Genomic DNA, 24,787 nt, shown 5'->3' on the forward strand with positions numbered 1-24,787 from the left:
TGAGGTCTATAAAAACTCAGATTATTGCCCTAAGTAAAATTCTCATCCCTAATTTATTCCACGTGTCTCAGCCATGGCCTTTTTCAGCCCCTTCAACGTACAAATATGGCTTAAACTACAATTCCCATAAAGCAACACGACAAAATAGATGCTGTGACGTCGAAGCCAAACAGACGGAATTGTGGGTATGGTAGTTTCAAAAATTGCTTTTACTTTTAATATGGAACACACGGGTCCTCCAACCTTATAGTATAACACCAATGAATACAAAGCAGTTTTTTTCTCCTTTCATTTTGATAAAATTATTGAAGTCTGCGTTGTGTTCGTTGATTGATAAACTACGGTACGTTGATGGACTACAACTCCCGAATATGCTAGAAATGTCACGCATGCGTGCCGCACAGCAACAGTCGTGCGTGTGTAGAGTAGTCACGTGGAGAAAGAAAACCAAGGAGGCGATGTGGATGGTCGTTTGGTGCATGGCGCGTGTTTTGAAGCTGCTTATGGAGAAATGTCTTGGGCCGTGAGTAGTGAGGAAACAGGAAGCGATTCTTGTGGGATGGAAGAGGGAAATAGTGACAATGAAGGTTGGAAGATAGCAACATCAAAAAATGAGAAAAAGCGGAAAAAACAGAGATCAGTTCAAGGGGAATCTAGTTCAGAACAATCCAGTGATGATCATTCCATACATTCCACAGCACAACAAAATGAATTCAAAGTCATATTCAAAGTCGTTAATCAGGCAGACTCTTTTACAAATTGGAATCCGGTTCACTTAACAAAAACCATCAATAAACTTGTCGGAGAAGTCAGAGGTGCCAGAATTCTGTACAGTGGAGACCTGCTAATTATCTGCAGAGACAGCGCCCAGCAAGGCAAAGCAATACGGATCAACAAAATTGACGGGATAAGAGTTCAGTGCAGCTTAATGGAGAACAAAAAGTTCAGCAGGGGAGTCATTGGAGGAGTTCCTCTAAAAATTTCTGAAAAAGAGATTCTGGAAAACATAAGAGGTGCAAAAGTAAAAGAAGTAAAACGGTTAAAAACAACAAGAAACGGAGAAAGATCTGACAGTTTATCTGTGCTAATTAAATTCGAAGAAGAGCAATTACCAAGCAAAGTATTCATCGGTTACATAAGCTATAATGTCAAAATCTACAATCCTCCACCATTGAGATGTTTCAAATGCCAAAAATTCGGTCACATTGCAGCAGTTTGTAAAGGGAAACAGAGGTGTGGAAGGTGTGCAGGAGAACATGAGTACGGAAAATGTGGAAAAGAAGCTAAAATAAAATGCTGTAATTGTGGTGGAGAACATACTGCTGCCTATCGCGGCTGTGAAGCAAGCAAAAGGTCTGAGGAAATTAAAAAAATGAAATTTGAGCTCGGAATAACCTACGCTGAAGCTGCAAAAAGGATCCCATCTCAGTCAGAAAAACCCAAACCTACAGTTCAACACACAGCAAATTCCAAACCTCTAGAGAAATCTCTAAAAATTGATGAAGACTCACTTATTGTTAAAAAGACAAATTTTGTTCTTTTCATGGTAGAAGTTATTAATTGTACTGCACAGACAACAAAAAAAACGGAAAAAATCAAAATAATAGTGAAGGCTGCAGAAAAATATCTGGACATTAAAGATTTGAACTGGGAGATGGTTGGAAGTATGATGGGAGGACCGATGGGACCATCAGAAACTGGCAGAGTTAAGATGACCTAGAGTAAATTAAAATTATATGGGCAAATGTGATTTAGTATTATGTTGGTTTAAGTTACACAGGTTTTTTTTTTTTTTTTTTTTTTTTTTTTTTTTTTTTTTTTTTTTTTTTGGGGGGGTGAATCGTTTCCTGTTTTCTTGCTTTACTCCATATCAGTTGGTGGCGGTAATGCACAATTCACAAGTCTGCCAACCGCCATAAAATCCCATAAGAAGAAGAAGAAGAGTAGTCACGTGGAGACGGCTCTGTCCAAACAGAAGGTGAGCTGCTGCTAGCTGCTCCGCGCGGTGCTAAACTGATCCATGCTGTTTTTGTAGCCACCCGTCTATTTAACCCAGACTACTCAAGCGAAGAATGAGCGATAACGATGACATCGAAGTCGATAGTGACGTGAGTACACCGGCTTCTTCGCTTTTTAGGGTCCTCGCGCCCGGTTAGCTTGTAATTTAGCATCCAGCTAGCTCCCCCAGCTAAGTGCCTAGCTGCTCATTTCTGAGTATTTTTTTATTTTTTTAATTCAGGATTCTGTTCATTTCACGGAACCCTTTTAACCTCCCTCATTGTTAATATGCTGATTTGTGATACTTTCTAAGCTACTTCAGCGAAAAAGTTGAGATTTGCCGAGCAGTTCTGGCTACAATTGTACTTTTTGTTCTGTTTCTTTGCAGGAAGAATCACCGAGATATCACTCTGTGGTGCGTAACTGTGGGGGGGATTTGGCCACTGTCGAGAAAATGTTTCACTGATCTTATATAGTTGTCTGTTATTTTGGTAATTGAATGTTAGTACACGGATATGTCTAATAATGTTAAAATAATGTGCATTATTGGTCAATGAAGCACCTATATATCCATTATCTGTGCATGATGTGTTCATGCTTCGATCGTGGCTCGGTACTGTTGGTTGTAGGGTGTTTCCCCGGGCGGAATTTACGGTGACACGTCTATATTTAGACCAAAAGGTTTATCCCTACAAAGGCTGGGTTTGTTTCAACTTTGATATATATATATTTTTTCCGGAAAAACACAAAGCTGTCTGTTCTCCGTGGCAGCAGCATTTCTCCTCCTCCCCCCCTCCTAGCGCTTGACTTCACACCACGGGGATTCCGCTTATGTTCAGGGATTTGCAACATCTCAACATGGGATGTTTTTAGGGTGAGGATGTAAAGGAGATTGGTGGGTATAGGGGTGCTGGTGTGCTGAAGCCGCGCCTGTAACTCCGACACGGCTTCGTGTTAAGGAAGCAGTGCGGGATGTTTTTATTTTTCCCCCTGTATTTCTGCCAGAGATTAGAGCCATCTTCTCCCTACAGGCGGCTAAATGAATGACGTATAGCTGCACCTCGGAACGAGAAAAGATGCATGCAATGCAGAACTTAGATGCTGCTCGAAATTAGGCCCATTCCTCTTTGGGGAATAAATTAAACATGTTTTTTTTATATCTATAATTTGCAACAGAATAGATCTATGTTGGAGTAAATTCATATGGGAGCATTAAACCCAAATGGAAGCACATTTTCCATTTTTTAAAATCGGAATCAATCAAACTTCTTTATTGTCAACTAAAATTTACACTGCAATTGAAATTTCAGTTTCAGTACAGCCATTCATCACAATGTTTTACATACATTTGGGTGAGAGGGTGTGACGATTTAGCTGAGGCCATGCCTGCCACAGGACGAATCATTCGGCAGAACAGTGCATTCTCATGGCTTGCCAGGTTCCCACCGGTTACCTGGCTCCCCAGGTCCCAGGTGGTTACCTACAGCGCTGGCTTTCATCTCTGTAGAAAGATAGGTGCCACATTGGGGAAGAGAGGAAAAAAAACATATTTCACGCTTTATCCTTGACAGGATACAGTTTGAGATATCAAAAACTCCTCTGCACAAGAAAAGCACATGTAACACAAGACAGACATTTCAGCAGAGGCTCACATCGGAGGCTTAATCACATCCGGCCGCCTCCTCCAGGAGTCAGAACAGAAACAACAGATTAGAAGTGAAAGGGAGGACACCATATGGTGAAGTTATCAAAGTAACAAAATACTTAGGAGAAGCATGGGTTAATTGAAGAAGTAATATTTAATCCAAACGTCTTCAACGTTTTCCAGGTCAAGGACCCCCAAACTGATGGCGAGATGGAGCAGGGGACCCACTAATTATATATATTGCATAAAATTTTGTTATATCAAACTGGTCCTATAGTCATTCTATTACATATGGAGTAATGTAACGAAAGTATTTTCTTCCTGGGATTATTAAAGTATTTCTGATTCAGATTCTTCGTTAATGGGACAGGTGTTGTGAATGAAACGGTGCCTAGCTTGAAAGAGCTCCTGTGTGTCACTGAATGTGTGCGTTGATGACTGAAAGACATCTTCTGCCTCCAGTTATCTGTTTACTAAAGTGTGTTGAATTCATGTTGATATGGATTTAAAGACATGTCAGTTAATGGAAAAATTGCGGGGGGAATATAAAAAAAAGTCTAATCAACCAAAACTTTCGCGACCCCCATGCAGTACCTCTGTGGACCCCTAGGGGTCACGGACCTCCTGTTGAAGACCTCTGATTTAAAGGCATGCTATGCAACATTTTTCAGTTAATTAATGTGTTCCATAGCGTTTTGGATGATTAGATGAGTCATTTCAGGTCGAAGAAAGGTTTTCTCAGCCGCCCTGGTGGTCTGTAGGGGAAATACCGTACTTGTAATTGCAGGAACCCTCGGCCCCCACCCACAGGCTCAGAAGTCTCGTGCATTGCGAGAGTCGGTCTTGCTTTATGGCCAGAACTACTACACGCCCCCAGGCATGCTCGTTGCTAGTGCAGTGGCGATATTTGTGCAGTTATCATGGCGGAACAAGCGAGAAAACAGCGAAAGCCCATGTCAGAGCATGCAAAAAAGAGGAAAAGGGCTCTCTACCGCAGTAGACATGGTGATTCGTTGCTTTCGCCTGTCTGCTAAGCTCAAAACAACCGCGCCTGGCTTGACGGAGAAACCAGGAGAACAGCTGAGCATATTTACGACAGTGCACTTTTACTTTCGCCCTCTGGGGGGAGCCTCGCTGGAAAATCAACACTGGTTGCATAGTATACCTTTAAGCAATAAAAAATAAATTTGCACCATATTATCACAGAATTGCACCAAGTTCAGAATAAAAACAAACTGCCAATAGCATGATATGGTCGAGAACAACTAAAGCTTTCTAGTCTTAAAGAATTAGACAAAAAAGTAAATTGTAAAATGTATCTACAAATTAATTTCATTGCTGAAATAAGGGTTTAAAGTTGTTTGTTTATAAGGTTTTCTTCAAAAGAAACATAGAAGCTGCTTTGAGTGAATTTGATGAATGGTTGCTACCACAACAAAGATTTGTTTAAATACATGGAAAACCATGATCACCTTGCATTCCTGCTGACATCCATGGTAAAACCTGTTGGTCACACCATCATACTTGGTTGGATACTTTTTTTTTGTTTATTTTTGTTGCTTAGTCATAAATGAAAAGAACCCAGAGGCTCCTGAGGACCTGAGATTCATTCAGGGGCTCACCTTCAAGTAGGACCTCAACCCTAAATATTGAGCCTGAGCTACAGTGCAATGGTTCGGCTCAAAGTGGGTTCTTGTTAGAATGGCCCACAGCAAAATTATTGGAGTGCTTTTGCAAAGCTAACACTTTATATGATCCTTCTGAGTATGCGTTATTTTGCAAAGAAGGTCAAAAATGTAGATTTGTGCATAGCCAATATTAAAGAATATCAAAGGCCTGTCTCACAGTATTTTGATGAAAACTGTACCGTGAAAGGAAAAAAATATCTGTATAAATCAGACTTGGCTTCTTTTGGCTAGTTTGGGCAGATACACGCTGATAATGGAAACACAGAGTATGCTTAGAATAAAACATGGTGGTGCCAAGGATTTAAATGTTTCATTGTATTTTTGTGCTTCACTATTAAACTGGAAGCACGTTTGACAGCGAGCATATTTTAAACTAGATAGTAAAGACTGTTAACACGAGAAATCTAATGTTTAATTAATTCAAAGTAAAAAAAGAATCCAAAACTAAGGAGCCATTTCATATTGTTAGACAAATTTTTAAGGAATGTCAAAATGAACAATTTATCCCTTAAGAGCAATAAAGAAACACAGTTTGATGCCTGAGTCATGTAGGCTATAAATTAAGTTTTCTGTTAAATAACCTTTACTGGGGTTGAAGTATCAAAACAGGAACCAATGTTTTTTTCAAAAACCTCATGGACGTGTCCTGTCACGAACAAGAAGTCCTCCTGGTCTAATGCCCCTAGGCTTTATCTTTTTGTCCCATCCTACTTCCTGTTTGTGCCTTTTCATACCAATGTACTACAACAACATGTTAGTTTGTTTGTTTTGGTTACAAAACTGTGTTTTTTTTTTTTTTACACAAAAAACAAAGTGACATGGGTACATAGTAGTGAAGAGCCTGTCAAAAAAACAAATTATGGATAAGGCGTGGGCCACAAGTTGTTTAGAGGGACAAAACTTGATTCTGTCAGTTTTTTGTTACTTTTACTCATAAATGAAAATTCAAGGAATTAATGCTAAAGCTAAAATGATGTACCGCTGTCAAACTTAGTTGGATTCATATCCATGACACGATTGTCATTTTGAGTTTGACCCTGAGACTTAAGCAAACAGAGAAACACCTGCTAAATGCTGTCGTTTTCAAGAGCTTATTATGCAATTCAAACAAACCTCTTTGTTGTTCTGCTGTTTACAGACCAACACGACCATAGAGCACCGATATTAGCTGGTTGATTAAGCAGGCTAGCTGCTCTGGCAATAAAGCTGCAGCTAGGTGTTAAACAGACTCATAGTTTGCCAACTGTAATCTGAAAACTGATTACAGTTTGTAGGAGTGATAAAGAGCCAAAGTGAGGTTCTAATTCATGACATTCTCTGTTTATGCAAAGGATTAATGATGGATATACACTATATTGCCAAAAGTATTTGCTCACCCATCCAAATTATTGGAATCAGGTGTTCCAATCACTTCCATGGCCACAGGTGTATAAATTCAAGCACCTAGGCATGCAGACTGTTTTTACAAACATTTGTGAAAGAATGGGTCGCTCTCAGGAGCTCAGTGAATTCCAGCGTGGAACTGTGATAGGATGCCACCTGTGCAACTAATCCAGTCGTGAAATTTCCTCGCTCCTAAATATTCCACAGTCAACTGTCAGCTGTATTATAAGAAAATGGAAGTGTTTGGGAACGACAGCAACTCAGCCACGAAGTGGTAGGCCACGTAAACTGACGGAGCGGGGTCAGCGGATGCTGACGCGCATAGTGCGAAGAGGTCGCCAACTTTCTGCAGAGTCAATCACTACAGACCTCCAAACTTCATGTGGCCTTCAGATTAGCTCAAGAACAGTGCGCAGAGAGCTTCATGGAATGGGTTTCCATGGTCGAGCAGCTGCATCCAAGCCATACATCACCAAGTGCAATGCAAAGCGTCGGATGCGGTGGTGTAAAGCACGCCGCCACTGGACTCTAGAGCAGTGGAGACGCGTTCTCTGGAGTGACGAATCGCGCTTCTCCATCTGGCAATCTGATGGACGGGTCTGGGTTTGGCGGTTGCCAGGAGAACGGTACTTGTCTGACTGCATTGTGCCAAGTGTAAAGTTTGGTGGAGGGGGGATTATGGTGTGGGGTTGTTTTTCAGGAGCTGGGCTTGGCCCCTTAGTTCCAGTGAAAGGAACTCTGAATGCTTCAGCATACCAAGACATTTTGGACAATTCCATGCTCCCAACTTTGTGGGAACAGTTTGGAGCTGGCCCCTTCCTCTTCCAACATGACTGTGCACCAGTGCACAAAGCAAGGTCCATAAAGACATGGATGACAGAGTCTGGTGTGGATGAACTTGACTGGCCTGCACAGAGTCCTGACCTCAACCCGATAGAACACCTTTGGGATGAATTAGAGCGGAGACTGAGAGCCAGGCCTTCTCGTCCAACATCAGTGTGCGACCTCACAAATGCGCTTCTGGAAGAATGGTCAAAAATTCCCATAAACACACTCCTAAACCTTGTGGACAGCCTTCCCAGAAGAGTTGAAGCTGTTCTAGCTGCAAAGGGTGGACCGACGTCATATTGAACCCTATGGATTAGGAACGGGATGTCACTTAAGCTCATATGTGAGTCAAGGCAGGTGAGCAAATACTTTTGGCAATATAGTGTATATGTATAGCTTACTGTGCTAAAGAACTATTCTACTATAGTGTATAGAAAGGCGGATAAAGTAACCTTTTATTTAGATATTATACTTTTAACAATTTAAAGTTGCAGATAAGACAAGATATTTAAAACATGTCACATTTCATTAGTTTCGTTCTTTTTAGCCGTTTCGCATGTTAAATGAGGGTTGGAATCATATGCAAATGGTAAAGATGGAAAGCTTTGCGTGTGATGTTTCATGGTTTAGTTTGTAATGCATGATGTGAGCAGCTCAGTGTGAAGTCGTCGGAAGTAGCTAGAAAATGTTAATTTGATGAGTCGATAGTTGCTGCTTCATAATGACAGTTCTTTTTTTTTTTTAGGGTAAAGGCTTTAAATGTCTTCTGCATCTAAACTAACATGGTTTATGTTTGAAAGCAGACTTAGGGGGCATTCACAGTGAGCTGGGTTTAATAAACTAAGTGATAAAAGATAATATTTATATTTTTAGAACATTCTTCTGGCCGGACAAAACTTTATCAATGTATATATTGCAAAAAAATTTTCACCAATGTTTATACAATATGTCCGTTACATTTTCTCAATTACTGACTCTCCAGGTTTTGTGTTTTTGTTTTTAAAATGTTATACTTAAGAAGTTTTTTTTAAAATTGGCAAAGTAATTGTCAGAAGTTCACACTAGTGTTGTCTGGATAGTGACTTTTAAAACTCGAATTTGATATCCAGTAAAATTCAACACTTTTATACACGCAGATAAAAAGAAGAAAAAAACACAAATAATTTATTGAGTTAGAAAATATTTTTACTAACAAGAAAGAGTCTTTCAAAATGGAATCACAGATGAAAGATGAATAAGCGTTGAAAATAAATAGCCAGAGTATCACAAAATTTAACAATTTTTAAAGTTTTCTGATCAAATTTTTTTTATTTGGAAATAATTCAGAAATGTAAAATGAAAATTAGCAAAACTATGCAATTGCCTGTCTTTTGTATCGTTACCAGGCCAAATAGTATTGTATATGGATACAGAGTTTGAATATTGGTACTTTTCAGAGTATCAGAGTTTTTTTTGACAGTTTTAACGATTGTTAAAAGGCTTTTATTTTGTTTATATTGAAACTAAATCCTATGAACTGAAATAAAGCAGATATAGTGATAATTTCCAGCTCTAAACTGCTGTGATTTGTTGGGTAAAAGAGACGCATGTATCGGTGTGGCTGTTGGTAGTCATCCTATTTAATCATTTAAATAGGATTTATTTTTGCTAAGCTCTCAACAGTTGTAGTCTGTATCAATGAATTTGATTGTAAAAGTATACTGTAAAGTTGGACATCTTTAAATGGCTTTACTCTTTTTAAATCTGAAACATCAGGCTGGTGTGTGACGTCTGAACCAAATGTCCAGCTTTCTACGTGGCGTTTGATCTGAAAGCTCTGGAAGGAGCTACATTCCTAGATCTCAATCACCGCTTAGAGAGACATCAGCAGTCTGGTCTGGAATTGATGCACATTCAGAAGAACTCCGCTCCTGTTGTCCGACTCCATATGTGCTTCATGCTATCAGAAAATTAGCAGCTCCTTTCTGTCGCTGCGGTTAATCACGTGGTGAACTAACAGTTTGTGTCATCTTGACATTTGCCGTTTCTGCTGAAACTGTTGCTGTGCGAGCAGCTGCCAGACTTGTAAAAGCACATACCTTCAGAGGTAGTCATGTGTTTGTTTATGGCGGGATGGGTGCCAGGAGTGGACTGCGTGATGCCAGAAGGCACGTGATATTTAGCGGCAACTGCGTGGAGATGCTAGGGTTGCCAAACCAAGTAGTCACAAGATGCTGGAATGTGGTTAGTGTTAGCTGAATCGATCTGGTTTTTATAGCAGTTTCAGTTTCGTTTGAGTGACATTAAAGCTGTTTACTGGATGCATCCCTCCTCCTGCAGAATTTTTAACCCTCTTATCATTGCCATTATCTACTGTAATTCTTGAAACGTTTGCTCCTGAAACTGAACCTGTTTCAGCCTGTTTTCTCACATGTGGCCACTTTGGTTGTCATTGTGATCCAGCATAATGAGTCACGAGTCCTACCTTGCCTTTTATATCAGCTGCAGTCTGTGGCACCTCTTTTTATTGCTTTTCTGTTCTGCCTCTGGTTAAGTGTTGGGCTTAATGTTTGTGGCCGGAGAGCTTGGATTAGTTCAGACGAGTTTATTGATTGGAGGATTTGCTGGTTTGGCCTAAAAACATGGAAATGTCTGATCTCCAGCCAGCCTCTGGTCATGTAACAGTGGCAGCCATGTTGTGCCTTTACAGGCTAATTATAATGCAAATCTGTGGCCACATGCAGACTGCTGTAGATGGATATAAAAGAAGTGAGGATTTTAACATGAAGTATTATGAATTTATTAGTGAGTTTGGAAAAATCCATAAAAATGTAACATACCTGTTTAGTTGCAAAGAGATCCTCCACATATTGTGAAGTTGTGTTCTGAACCATAAAAATGGAAAATCTACAACAATCCTTTTTATATTTTCACATCTTTATTATGTGTAGTTGGTATAATCTTTGGTATTTGTTGCCCGTCTCGTGACAGATCTGAGTGACAGCTGTTACTTTGACCTGTGTTTGGACGTGCAGTGTGGGTTTTCAGGGGATGAGGGACAGATGTGTGATTGTGAGCAGGGGTCAGAGTGATGAGTGTCAGGATGATGGGCAGGTCTGTTCATTTGAAAAGAAAAAGAAAGCTTACATGTCAAAGGGAAGTCACAAAGTAAAGGCTTGCGCTATTTGAAGCATGCTTAAAAATGCTTATTGAGAGTAAAAGTATAATACTAGAGCAATGGGCTCCCTGTGAATGAAATAATGAAATAAAGAATTTATTTATGCACCTGAAACCTGCCCTTTTATGGACTTGGTAAAGCCGAAGTGGTCCAATGGGGGGGGGGGGAAATTAGTTCGGCTTAGACTTTTTTTTTCTTCACTTGATATGTTGCTCTGGTCATTTTTGTCGGCCTTGCAGAGTTATGAGAAGCTATCTTTAGGTCAGATGTGATGGCTAGAAACTAGAGGTTGAAATTCAAGGCATAATTTAAATAAGGTATAGAAAGGAATTAGATGGATATAATAGACTATATAAAGGTTCTTTTTGCAAATTATTCTAAATAAACTTTTATTTAAAAGCAAATAGCTTTGAAGTTGAATTCTTTTGTGAAACATTTTCAATGTGAGACTAATATACATTTAAGATGAGAACTTTATTTACCGTATTTTCACGACTATAAGGCGCACATAAACGTCTTTTTTTCCCCTCAAAATGTGCGGTGCGCCCTTTGGTGCGGTGCGCCCTATGTGTGTTGCAACTGCGACTTTTGAGACCACCTCATTGAGGAGATGATGAAAGAGTGGCTGAATGTAAGGAGACCAGGTGTTTTTTTTTTCCACTCATCACCACACCATCGCTGTTAATCTGACTCCATGCGTGCCCATCTCACAGCTGATGTGAAAAACATGGTGAAACAAATTAATGCTGTGCTCGCTGTGAACCGGACGCAGCAGGTGCAGCAGAAGCAGCGAGTTTACATGCAAAGTCAACGGTTGACGAGCGTATAGACGCAGCAAAAGGTCCCGCAGCGCGTTTTGAGCAGCAGGCGCAGCGAGTCGGGAGCGCGCCGCCAACGCGCTGCTGCTGCTCGAGATGGAAAAAATTTAAGTTTTGCTGCTGGACGCGCCGCATCAACCAATCAGAGAAGCTGATCTGGGAGCTGACAGCGAGACAGACACATCGCTCTGATGACATATGATTTTAAAGCAAATCAAAAAGGCTGGATGGATGAGGAGATGATGAAAGCGTGGCTGAGGGAGGTGTATGTGAGGAGACCAGGTGGTTTTTTCCACACATCACCATCGCTTTTAATATGTGACTCCATGCGTGCCCATCTCACAGCTGATGTGAAAAACATGGTGAAAAAAAATGAACGCTGTGCTCGCCGTTATCTCGGGGGTCTGACAAAGGAACTTCCACCGCTCGACATCGGTGTGAAGCGGCCGTTCAAAGTAAGGCTGCGAGCGGCGTGGGAGCGATGGATGACAGACGGAGAGCACAGTTTCACGATAAGTGGAAGGCAGCGCCTGGCAAGTTACGCCACCTTTAGCGGATGGATTGTAGATGCTTGGACTAACGTGTCTGCTGGCTCTGTTGTTCAAGCTTTCGCAAAAGCAGGCATTATTTCTAAGGAGCCGCGCTGCACGGAAAGTGACTCTGACAGCGAAGAATGGGAAACTGGCATGTCTGATTTAGCGCAGCTGTTTAATTCAGAAACAGAGGATGAGGACTTTGATGGGTTCGATTTAGGGCTGCAACAACGAATCGATAAAATCGATAAAAATCGACTTTTAAAAGCGTTGGCAACGAATTTAATCATCAATTAGTTGTGTCGCGCGATTAATGCGTCATCCGCCGCCGCCGTCATCCGGGGGAAGAAAAAAAAATATGGCGGAGCGAGTCAGAGCCGCAGTTGCAGTGTTGCCAACTCAGCGACTTTTCAGACCCCCCCAGCGACTATTTTTCAAAAAAGCGACTGGCGACAAATCTGGCGACTTTTTACGGTGTCACTGGCGGCTTTTGCCCGCCGCGGGGCGCCTCCCCCATCCCAACCCCTTTCTCCCTCTCCCACAGGAATCCCTCTCAGCGCTGCAGTCAGAGCCGCAGGATTTTAGTGAGGAGTCTACCCTCAGCGTCCAGACTGCAAATGAAGCGCGCATGCGCCGGGATTGACGGCGCAAATTGATCACAATAATTAAAATAGCCTGCGCTTTGTAAAGTGAAAAAAGTCGTAACATGCAACTTTTGTAAAAACAAATGACCATGGCACGGAAGCACCACTGTTATGACGCAGCACCTGAAAAGAAAACACGTTGGAGCCTTCAATGGCAGTGAAGAGAGCTGATCAGCAGGATGAGTAACCATGTTTGTTTCATTTTAAAGAGGGGAAACGTAACGTTAGTTTCTCAGGTAGCTCATCTGATGCTCTCCTTACCGTGTTAGTAGGTTACAGACAGTGATAAGGTTGGCTACTTATTTTACTTTTAATTTCATTTAAATTTGTTTAAGCAGCGTTTATATTTTCTTTATAAATAAATTAACTTGCAAATTATGAGGGCAAGGCTTTTAAAGTTTAAATCTTCTGGCAAAGATAAAGAAAAGAAGATCCTGCAATTTATGGAAGTAAAGCAGAACAAAATCCAGCAAGATCAGTAATATGTCAATTAATTATCTGCCACATTCCCATGTAAATATCTGTCTTTGGAGGATGTGTTTTTTTTACCACCCCTAGTTCTCTCATTTTTATTCCAAATACAATTTATAATTTGAATCACAGGGCTATTTTATCTCTATGGTTAAGTATTTTCTCAAGCAGCAACTTTAACTGCTATACTTTCCTGTCTTAAAAGGCAGAACTCTTCTAGTCTAAAAAAAACTCATTTGTTGAAATGGGGGGACCTATTGTTTGAACCCCTTAGGGGCTTTAAAAAACAAAAATGCCTGTCTCTTTTTGCGCTTTATGAAACAAAGTAGCCTATATTTTGTGGATGTACAGCTACATTTCTCATGTAAGTTTGCGTAGTTTTTACACAAACATTTATTTTTCATATTGCACCAGTACAGTTAATGAGAAACCTGTACTGGTGTGCTTGTTTGTTCTGTCTAAAATGTTTATTTTGGAATAAAGAGGTTAATATAAAAAATATTTTTGTCCGATTCATCGATTAATCGAAAAAATAATCGGCCGATTCATCGATTTTTAAAATAATCGTTAGTTGCAGCCCTAGTTCGATTAATACTTTGTAATAAATACATGAATAAAGCACAAACATACTCAGTTTTGCTCCCGAGCTATTTTTCTACCTGAAAACTTAATTCAACAGCAGCATCTGGGCAGGGTTCACCGCGGCGGCTGGCAGGTGTTTTTTCATCTAAATAATCTAAATCTTGCAGCTATATTTGCTGTGATCAGTGGGAATAAAGTAGTTTTAATATGTTTTTTAAGTGAGAAAGGCCACCTGAAAACTTAATAATTGCAGTCAGTTCATCCAGATTATCTATTTCTGTCGGAGGCGCTCAGACCCCCACATACCAGCGGTGCGCCGACAGTAGAAATCCGTTCATCAGCAGCCTCTAGGCTGGGCAGCCTCTGGGTTCATGCAGTGGCTGGCAGGTGTTTTTCATCTAAATAATTTAAACTGCAGGCACCAGGATACCGGTAATAAAAGCGAACGTATTCTGTCGGCAGGTTTCAGGATTTCAATTTAGGAGTGATCACAGCGCTGTCATCTGTGATGTGTCTGTCTCACGGCCAGCTCCCAGGTTTGATTAATACTTTGTAATAAATACATGAATAAAGCACAATCATACTCAGTTTTGCCCCCGCTGTATTTTTAAATACGCAGTAGAGCTATTTAAAGGTAGTAGAGGACATGTACCTGTATATAAAAAATGTGCCCTATAGTCCGGTGCGCCTTATGTGTGTGTTAAATACAGAAATGGGACACATAACTGAGACTGCGCCTTTTAGTACGGTGCGCCTTATGGTCGTGAAAATACGGTAATCCTATTCAACATTTTTGTTTGTGAATGCGATCATTTACGATCTGTACCTCTGCTGACGGGGTCAAAATCTAAAATCCAAATTTCTGGTCTAAATATAACATCATATTTGTGCCACCAAGTGTTAGGAGCCACAAAAAAAAAAAACCCACAACCAATGAAGCGTGGCCTACATTACCGTCACCCATTCTCCCCCCCACCCCATATTCTTCTCATCAGTAATGGATAACTTTTGTATATTTGCCCCCACCATGACTTCTGCTGTTGATGCATCCCAGTAAAGTTGTTTTGCTGAGTTAAGCTGACGCCTAAACTAAACTGCTCTGCTGGCAGTCTGGGACTATTAGATGTGTTGTGGAAAATATCCACTGCAAAATTTGTTCTGACTCATAAATTAATTGCTTTACTTTCACATTTTTTTCTCCATAAAAAAGGAAACTTCTATTTTTTATTTAGCCGTTTTACGTGGCAAACACAAATTTATGCCGATTTCTATTTTCATTACTCCCTAAATAAAATCCTGAATCCCGCCAGTTATCACCGTTATGGCTACAGAACAAATCATGGATAATGTTCTGAATGGTTAAGTAATAAACTCATGTCTTCCCTTCTACTTTTCAAACCATTTTGTGAAAAATAAAAGTATGTGGCATAGCTACAAAATAAAAACCCTGCTAAACTGGCACAGCTCATATAATCTCTTAAACCTTAGAAACACGGTAGAAGAACCATTATTTTTAGGGGATGCATTTCATTAGAAAGCCTGCTGATGCCTTCTAATACTTTCAGCAGGAAAAACATTAAATATAGAGGCAGAGTGCAACATGAATGGTCAAATCAAGCCCATTTATGTGTTTGAATGGTCTAGTCAAAGTCTGAATATAGATCCAACTATAGATGTAAACCAAGTTATGATTATTAATGTTCAAATGCTTTCTGAACTTAAGTTACCTAGAAAATAAGACAATTAGTTGCAGCTAAAGGTTGCATTACAATCTACTGACTCTGAAGCTAAATGGATTCCAATTTTTTTAATTCAGATTTCACTTGTAAAGAAAATTAAAAAGCATAATTTTTTTTTTGGCTCCACATCACAAATATGACGTGGATATGGTGTGGTTTCGATCATATCCACATATTGCAATGCCGTCTGCGGTTGTCATGCTTATGCAAGCCTCTGCACCACAGCCAGTAGTAAATAATGCGTCCATCTCTGTCACATGCCATTGTTCGGGCAGGAAAAAAAAAATTAGCTTTAAGTTGGCTTCTCCATCCCTTCTCCCCTAATACTAGTCTTTAATATCCCTAGATTATAACAATTATGTTTTTCTTTGTGGCTTTTATTGACTTTGTTTCTTAAATGTTCTGCAACTTTGGTAGGATGAGTTTAAATGACTTATTTAGGTAATATTTTGTAAAATGGCAGCTTTAGAATAAAAATCATTTCAAATTAAGAGAATTTCTGAATTTTGACTTCTATGTTAGGTTTGATGATGCTGAGGTCCTGTGTTGTTTTAAACGAAGGACAAAGCTCTCTGATGGTGAATGGAGTGAATCTTAAGCCATGTAGCAGCTGTGCTCTCACTGCATTGTGAGACTCTGCAGCAGAGCAGCTTGTGTAGGTGTGAGCGGGGCTGAACGGCCGGGCACCCGCTGTCCTCCTACCCACGCTGCTCTGCTGCCAGGCTGAAGGCCCTGTGACTTCTCATTGCAGGCAGACAAACGGGCACACCATAATGCACTGGAGCGAAAACGTAGGGACCACATCAAAGACAGCTTTCACAGCCTACGGGACTCAGTACCCTCCCTGCAGGGAGAAAAGGTTGGTAAAGCTCAGCACTCAGCACGCAAGAAACACTCAGACACTCATGTCACAGAACAGTTTCATCTCCTTTTTTTTTTTTACATTTATATGTTCAAAGATTTTGTTTTTATGTGCATCTGGGAAATTCTTTCAATGACTGGGAAAAGAGCAGATGGTGGGAGAGTGTAGATTGGCAGCTTCGAGGCAATGAGGCAGCCTGAATACTTGGACGAGTGTCAGGAAGTTATTATGAGAACATTTTGCTGCTCTCTTCCTGTTTTCACATCAGTAGTATGGAGAAGACTTGGACAGGATTCAGTTATTAGCACAACATTTGTCACATCACAAAAAGCTCATTCAGGGATCGGAGGGATAGTTTGCTAAAGAAATACATTTAACATGTTGTGCCAATTTGGCTGTTTTGTTCCCATCATAGAACAGATGAGGTCTTTTTTTTTTATTAGTTTTTCCAAATTAGGATTCAGTCGAGGCCATACGCCCTGAAAAAATGTGTGTAAAAGAAGAGCTAGCATGTAGAATGTGTTTTTACCTTATTTGGGACTTCACCATCCATGAGATGATGATTTAGTGAAGTTCACAATTGAAAGTTTTGACTCCCTCCACTGCATCCAGATCTTTCCTTCATTAAACCGTGATTCTTTCTGCACCATGTTTTATCAGGAAATGGAAATGATTTCCCTGGTTTACATAACTACACGTTTTTGAAGGAAATCTTAAAACCCTTTTTAGAACAAAGCTCTACAAACATGTTTATCAGAAACGTTCTTTCCCAGAAGTCACATAGTTTTTTTTGTGTTTAAGCATCCAACCAAATAAATATTTACTCGTTACCACTGTTTGGTCGAGCTACTCCCATTGCATGCGATCCACAAAAATACACACGTTTAGAAACTGCAACCAACACCTGCAGATAACTAGTTATGAATTCGGAAGCTGTGACAAATGTCTGAGAGCGCTGCTCTAAATGATTCAAGTTTTAAAAACAAATGACAGCTGAGCTGGAAAAAAAGATCATGCTGGATCCAGTGAAATTGAATGGCTGTAGTAGAAAGGTTTAATAATCATTGTCACGCATATTTCTTATTTGTGGGGCTGCAAGAATATTTTGTAAACCGATTCATCTGTTAATTATTTTTCGATGAAAACCTCTAAAATGCAAAATGTTTATATATTTTACAATTTTGATATAATTACTGCCCTGATTGGGTCGCTCTGTCAGTTGAAGACCTGTTTTATAGTCTCTACACTCCAGTTAACAATTAATCGATTACTAAATTTGGTTGACGAGTATTTCAATGATCGATTAATCACGATTAATCCAATTAATTGCTTTAGCCCTACTTATTTGTATTTTTTTAATCCCTTTCAGTAGTTTTGTATTTGATCAGACTCTACAGTGTGACTGCCATTAGGCCACTAGTGTGAATATTTCCATAATTGGATGCACATAGTTGAGTTCAGGATCAGGATGAACATCTCTCCTGGTTATGTCCTCAGTCGCCTGTTAAGGTGTTTCTATACACTACCCTTGAAAAACCGATCGATGCCGAGACCGGTCCGAGCTCGGATCAGTTAACCAGGCCGAGCTCGGTTCTGACGACCGTTTACACATCACGCTATCTCGGTTCCTCGCATCCTAGTGATGATCTGCGGTATTACTGCCAGTATTGAAGGAGGAAATCAAGCAGTTGGTGGTGGTAATGCCAGCCGCCATAAAACACAAGAAGAAGACGACGAAGGAGAGAATCAAGCAAATCAAAATGGCGGCGCCCGTCACATTTAGAAAGTTATGCTTGATTATTATTGCTGTACTTCGGTGTTATTGTTTAAAATGTTGCGTGGAGAAGATTTCGATGTTTATAGTTGAAGAAGTTGTTCTTCTTTTGTTTTTGGAGGGCCATTACCGCCAGCTACTGGAAGTAGCTACGATGGAGTGTGAATCGGGATGTGCAGCCAGATGACGCGTTCTGCTCATGCGCTCTTGTTATCAGAGAACCGAGCCGAGCCCACCTCTGGAATGGTCTGCAGTTATCTCAGTTCGGTTGTGTCTGTCTCGGTTCAGTTCAGTTTGCTTTCCATTTTCACACGATAAGTTATCTCAGTTACTGAGCTCGGACCGGTCTCGGCACGGTTTTTCAAGGGTAGTGTAAATGGGGGTACATGTGGACGCAGAGAAACACCTGAAACATGGAGGACAGACATGATGGCCTTCCACTGTTTGAACCTTTGCTGGGTTCTACTTGGTGAATGATGATCTCATGTAGAATGAGTATGCCATGGATACTGTTGGCTGGCCTCCACTAGAACGCATCTTTAGGTCTATCCAGCATGATCCTTTTGTCCAGTTACGATCAGATGTTTTCAAAGATTTCCTTTATAGCATTGTGCATAATCCAGAAAATCTTGTAAGCTTAAATATTCTAAGTTATTTGGCTTATCTCTGATTATAAATGTACATCCAGTGTTTAGTTTCTCTGGGTACAGTTATTAGAAACATGCAGTCCAACAAGCCCCTCTTAATTGTGTTTATATCCTAAATTACTGCAGTTTCCTGCTTACAAAACCCAACCACTAAATTCTTATTAAGACCCTTTTCTGTGCTGAAAGCACCAGTATTTTATCCACCTTTACTGGCTGCCAGTCAGATGCAGCTTTAGTACCTAAACCATCTTTCTGGGTCGTTAAATGATGCATAACTTGACTCCTCCTCCTTCCTTTAATGACCTTGTGACTCTATACCCTCCGTCTAGAGCTGGAGGTCTTCAGATCAAGATCTTCTTAATGACCGAAAACATGTGAGAATTGTTTTTTCTCTGTGCTTTAAGTCCAAACATGACAGAAAAGGCTTTTATTGTGGCATGCTTTCCAAGCAGCTGTTTGACTTTGTTAGCTCCTCATGGTTGTCAGTTCCACTCTTAGCTGTAGTCCTGACAGTCAATTATTATTTTAATTCCTTCACTATCTTCTCCAATAGACATTTGTTAAGGATAACCTTGTGTTAAATCAGCTTTTCTACGGTTGGACTATTAAAACCTCTGACTGTAGGTTAGTATGGGATAGTCTTTTTTTTTTTACTTCTCGCTCCCTAATTGAACAACCTGCTTTCTTCTCCTTACAGTTTTAATGAGTGGCATCCATACTTATTTAATTAAATCAATGGGGGATAAATGTATTGTTTTTTTTTTTTCCTGTTTTAGCTACAACTGTGAGTATTGTCTTTTAACATTTAAGTCTTAGAACATCTATCATAAATGTATAGAACTTGCTAAATGAAAATGAATAATTTTGGTTAAATTGTTGATGTAGAAAATTACACTAATGTATCAGGATTTATTTTCTTTATTTAAAGTGTTTAACTTGGATTGATAAAGTTAATGGCTGCAAATTAAAGGTTTAAATGAGGGGAATGATTCTGATTGAGGTGTTTTTTGTTCTTCTGACTATCTAAGGAGCATGCTCAGTACCAGAGTTATGCACCACTCTGTCAGACCAGGATGTGAACAGACTTTAGCAGCTAACGGGGGAAGGGCTTAGAAAACCCACCAATGTACCAGATTCCCTGCAGTTGAAGTGTGAAAAATGTGCTGAATTTTCTGTGATGTCTGTGTCATTGCTTCACTTTTTGCATGTGTCACTAACAGCAGTCTACCAAACAGGCGTCTCGAGCTCAAATCCTAGACAAAGCCACAGAGTACATCCAGTACATGAGGCGAAAAAACCACACGCACCAGCAGGACATCGACGACCTGAAGAGGCAGAACGCTCTGCTGGAGCAGCAAGGTAACCAGTGCTGGAAGTCTGGCTCTCTGTGGGTCTGAGCAGATGCAGGATTACATCGCATTTTACTGCTGAGTTTGCATGAAGTTGCTGGTTGCCTAGTGTTCCTGCAATGTAGAGAAAATACGATGGACTTGAATTACAGGAAGGAACTTGCAGTGGAAAGCAATGTTCATCATCTTAAACCTTTTTTTTTTTTTTTACATTTTGTCACATTAGAAGTTAATGAGTTTGATATGTTAGATCAACAGAAAGCAGAGCATATATTTTTTTTTGTTCAAATATCAGCATTTTATGTGCATGTGTATTTATCCCCCTTTTGCTGATTTAGTTTTTGCAGCAGCAAGTCTTTCTGGGTAACTTTTTAACCAGCTTTGCATATCTAGAAATTAGCATTGTTGGCTGTTCATGTTACAGAATTGAAGCTCCGCCTCTCTGAGCAGCAGTCTTTACATAACGACCAGGATTGTCAAACGGATTTAGGTCTGGACGTTGACTAGGCCATTCCAACTCCTGAATATGCTTTTATTTCAACTAAGGAATGTCATACCCACAATCCTAGAAGTGGTCTTTAACTGTTAGGCAGTCCTACATGCCTGAATCAAATGTTCCTGTCATCGGCTCATTATGCGAACACGCTGTAGGGAGTTTGCCTTATGAAGGAATAAATTGATTCTAACTCTGAAGCCCTCTGGAGACAGGATCTAAATGAGTGGTTTCCAAACTTTTTAGAAAAGGGAGCCAAAAATGTCCTAAAGCCTTAAAACGCTAGAATGGCAATTGTTTGTTAAAAATGTAAAAAACTGTTTTCTTTATTTTGATTTGCATGCAACATTCAAATGAAACAAGCAGAATGGTTTTTGTGATGGTATACATTAGAAATTGATCCAAAGCAAAGTCTCATGCTTTTGCAATTTTTTTTATTTAAGAAAAAAAAAAAAAACATGCATCATCGCTTTTTTGTTTGTTTATGGTAAGCATCACGAACATTAAATCGATCTAAGTAACTCTTGGTCTATGTAGGCAAGATTAGAATGATGTTGCCCCAAGATTGCTCTTTGGTTATGGATGGTTCTGCTCCTTTTTAATCTAAATTAAGAGAAAAGGGCCTAAATCTCCTATGATCTATGATTTAATTTGTCTATCTCTTTAAACACATAATCCAACCGGTTCCATTGATGCTCAGCCTGTGAAAACAGCTTTGCTATTTTTGTTTCCTTTAATCAACATGTTAGCTTGTGGCTAACCTTAAATCAGGCTTCCCATGGCTTCCTTTTTTACACAAAGTCCAGATTTGTGTCGTGCACAACTAATAGCCACATCCTAAGACATCCCACCCGAGCTGTTGATCTCTACAGTTCCTCCAGAGGTCCAAAGAGCCTCTTGGCTCCTGCAGTAATAAATGTCCCTGATCTGACTTCAGCTTAGGTGGACATTCATGTCCTGCTAGGTTTCCTATTTGTTATAATAGGTTGAATGTTAATAACTAATAACTTTAGTCGCCCTGGATTTTATTTAGGGTATCAGAGTAAAGGGGGATTTATACGTTTCCCGATATTTCTGATTTTGATTGGTTTAAAAATGTTTTTCATTAAATCATGTGCTATTTTTGATCACCATCTGCTGTTCTTGGCTCTACCAGATGACCTCAGCCACTCATGTTTTTGTTTTGTCTTCCTTCCTTCAGTCCGTGCTCTGGAGAAAGTAAAAGGCTCCACGCAGCTCCAGACCAGCTACTCTTCACCTGACAGCAGCCTTTACACAAACCCAAAAGGCAGCGCCGTGTCGGCATTCGACGGCGGCTCTGACTCCAGCTCTGAGTCGGAGGTGGAGGAGCCGCCCACCAGGAAGAAGCTGCGAGTAGAAGCCAGCTAGAGTCAATAAGCTGAAAACTGGCTAAGGACGGGGGTGGCGGGGCACAGGGGACGGGTGAGAGGAATTAAAGCCTTCGCAGCTCTCCGATAAGCCCCTCTCCCTCTTTGTGCATCAACTCACCCCCCCCTCAGCTCCCCTCGTCGCTCTCTCTCCTCCATCTCTTGTCGGGCTGGTGCTTGAGAATCTCCCACCGCCATCGTTTGTCCTTCCAGCAGTGAAGGAGCAAGAGGACGACTACTTCAGACCATCTAGAGAGCTTCAGGTTTCCCAAACTTTACCCATCCATGTTTCTTAGTTTTTTCTCCTATCATGGGTTCCCCATCCCGACCTTTTTCTCAGCAACAACAATCCAAAACCCCCCAAAAAAAGGCAGCTTGGCAACTCAAGGACTTGATGCTTTTTGTACCTGACAGAAAGCCCCTCCCCTTCTCTTCAAAATGGGGCAAGAGGGGGAGCCAGGTGTACTCCTCCAAGCACTGCTTTATTGTATTTGTTTTATTTTTATGCTTGATTATTGAAGAATGAAATTAATGTTTAAGTTACTACACACACCTAGAACTGTCCAAAAAAAGCAAAAAAATCCCCCCCTTTTGAAAATGTAAAAAGATTTCTAGCTTTTTTTTTTCACTCAAGAATGTGAAGATGCTTTGAGCAAATATTAGCAATCTCCCACCTCAGGCCCACTGAATTGCAGACGTTTTCTGCCTGTCACCTTTAACACAAATTACATATATATCTATAAAAAAAAAGTCCTTTTGTTGAAGTTGATGTTTTAAAGGAGAATATTCCTGAACTTTGTATCGTATTTTGTCCTTTTAGCTTGAAGTAGTGAATGACTTTAGGTGGCTGGATACGTTAGGCATCTCATTTATATATTATTCAAAGCATTGATTGGATGTTTTCAAAACATTTATGCATTTTCTGTAACGACACAAGTCATGGAGAAAAGCCCAATTTGTCGCACGTAGTCTTGTTAAAGGGTATAAACTAGGTTATTGAATGTCCAAGGTAGCGTCTGAGGCCAGACGGCTCCCTGTCGACGTGTTGTGCTTCACACAGTAAAAACTTAATGTTGCTTATCCCCTCCCCCCCTCTCTCTGAGGAAAAATAAATCTCTAGGAGACGTGTGTATGTATATTGTTTCCATTTTATTTCCACTTAGGAGGATGTAATTAGTGTGGTAGGTCTTTGTCTGATTCCATTCCATGGAAATTACAAGTATGTTGTACATACTGCCAACAATTGTCTTGCAAGTTGAGGCCTACCTTTACTATGAAACTATAAAATAAACTATTTTATCCTTTACAAGATTCTGTTTTTAGGTGGAAATGAATGTAATGTTTGCTGATGGTTGATAAGTCCTTGTTTATTATGGTTCAGACTAGGGATGCACGATATAATCGCCCCCCTATCGGTATCGGCCTGTATCGGCCTTAAAACTGAATATCTAACATCGGCCACCCCACCGATATTTAACCCGATATTTGATCAGCGTTTTTAAAGATCTGAGTTTTTAAAGTCTAAAAAAAAACTACTTCTTCTTCCTCAAAAACTTCTAAAGACGAGGGAAAAAATATTGATACATTAAAATATCACAATATTTTCATATGCTGATATATTGCCATTTAAAAACACCATATCAATCTCTTTTACTAATGAAATATTGCTATATGTCATCGTTATGCTACGAAATCCCCCGAAAATTCACGAAATTTTGCCACATTTCTATATGTTGATACATCGACGCGGTATCGATATATTGTACTAACAAAATCTCACAAGAATTTGCAAAATATCATGAGTTTGTAACAGAACGATGAAATTTCACGAGATTTTGAAAGTGAAATAGATCGATACCGCATTTTAAAAAATCAATTTGATATCAGCATATGAAAATATATTTGAGTACATTATTTTTCAAAGTGTCAGAAATGGATAAAACTGCTATTTTCAATGACTACTTATTTTTGTCCAGCTTTAACATCAGTATCGATATCGGTTATCGGCTACATGAGTTTTAAAATATCGGCATATCGGATATCGGCCAAAATCCCAATATTGTGCATCCCTAGTTCAGACTATTATTGGGGGATTATGGTCCTAAATCTTAATTTTTTTGGTATATTTGGATTAAAAACTCAATCCTTTGAGAGTCGATTTTAGGTAGTTAAAGCTGTGACTGCATGTCAGAGCTATTGAAGTCCCACAATTAAACTACATTTTAAAAAATACACACATTTAAAATGGGACACCACTTACCGGTACATAAAACATAATTAATATCTCTAAACATCCTGCAGTAACCATTTAATCATATTCTTCAAATTTGCCAATACTGCAATAGAGTAAAATTCAGTTACCCAGTGAGTTTTTTAATCACTAATATATCACAATCAAAGATGGGATCATTGCACACCCACAGACTGAATCTCATTTCACATGTTTGTCTGAACATATGGATTCTGGTAATGTCTGAAAAATTTAATTTCTAAATTTCCTGTTCTGATAGTTACATCCATCCTATTACTCTCCACATCTGTTCAGGATCCCTGAGCAATTTAGATTTCCTTTGCAACATTCAGTTGAACCCATGACACCTGAATTTAGAGTTTGCCTTTAAGTAGTTGCCAAATGTACTTTTTGCACTTTCCATTTATTTTAGAATTGTATAGAAATTATACATTTCAAATTTAAAAACATCAGTTGTCACGGAAACAAGAGCCTGCCAAAGGTTCCTAGGTCCACACTAAATGTATAATAACCACAGATCTGTATTCACTGAATTGC

The 24,787-nt window shown here is 39.8% G+C and overlaps 1 protein-coding gene across 7 annotated transcripts; it reads left to right on the forward strand.

The window, feature by feature from the left end:
- Window positions 1–1,946: 1,946 nt before the first annotated feature.
- max (myc associated factor X) lies at window positions 1,947–22,430 on the forward strand. Of its 7 annotated transcripts, none has more exons than XM_038288367.1 (6): window positions 1,947–2,108; window positions 2,387–2,413; window positions 16,238–16,345; window positions 19,099–19,143; window positions 19,990–20,128; window positions 21,813–22,430. In XM_038288367.1, exons 1-6 carry the CDS (start codon window positions 2,073–2,075, stop codon window positions 21,998–22,000), a joined length of 543 nt encoding a protein of 180 aa, XP_038144295.1. In that variant the 5' UTR covers window positions 1,947–2,072; the 3' UTR covers window positions 22,001–22,430. The 7 variants fall into 7 exon arrangements, with proteins under 7 accessions (XP_038144295.1, XP_038144296.1, XP_038144299.1 ...); XM_038288368.1 differs by having other exon boundaries at window positions 20,005–20,128; XM_038288371.1 differs by lacking the exon at window positions 19,099–19,143.
- Window positions 22,431–24,787: the final 2,357 nt, after the last annotated feature.

Source organism: Cyprinodon tularosa, unplaced genomic scaffold, assembly GCF_016077235.1.
Source record: "Cyprinodon tularosa strain WSP-4 unplaced genomic scaffold, ASM1607723v1 ctg253, whole genome shotgun sequence".
NCBI lineage: Eukaryota > Metazoa > Chordata > Actinopteri > Cyprinodontiformes > Cyprinodontidae > Cyprinodon > Cyprinodon tularosa.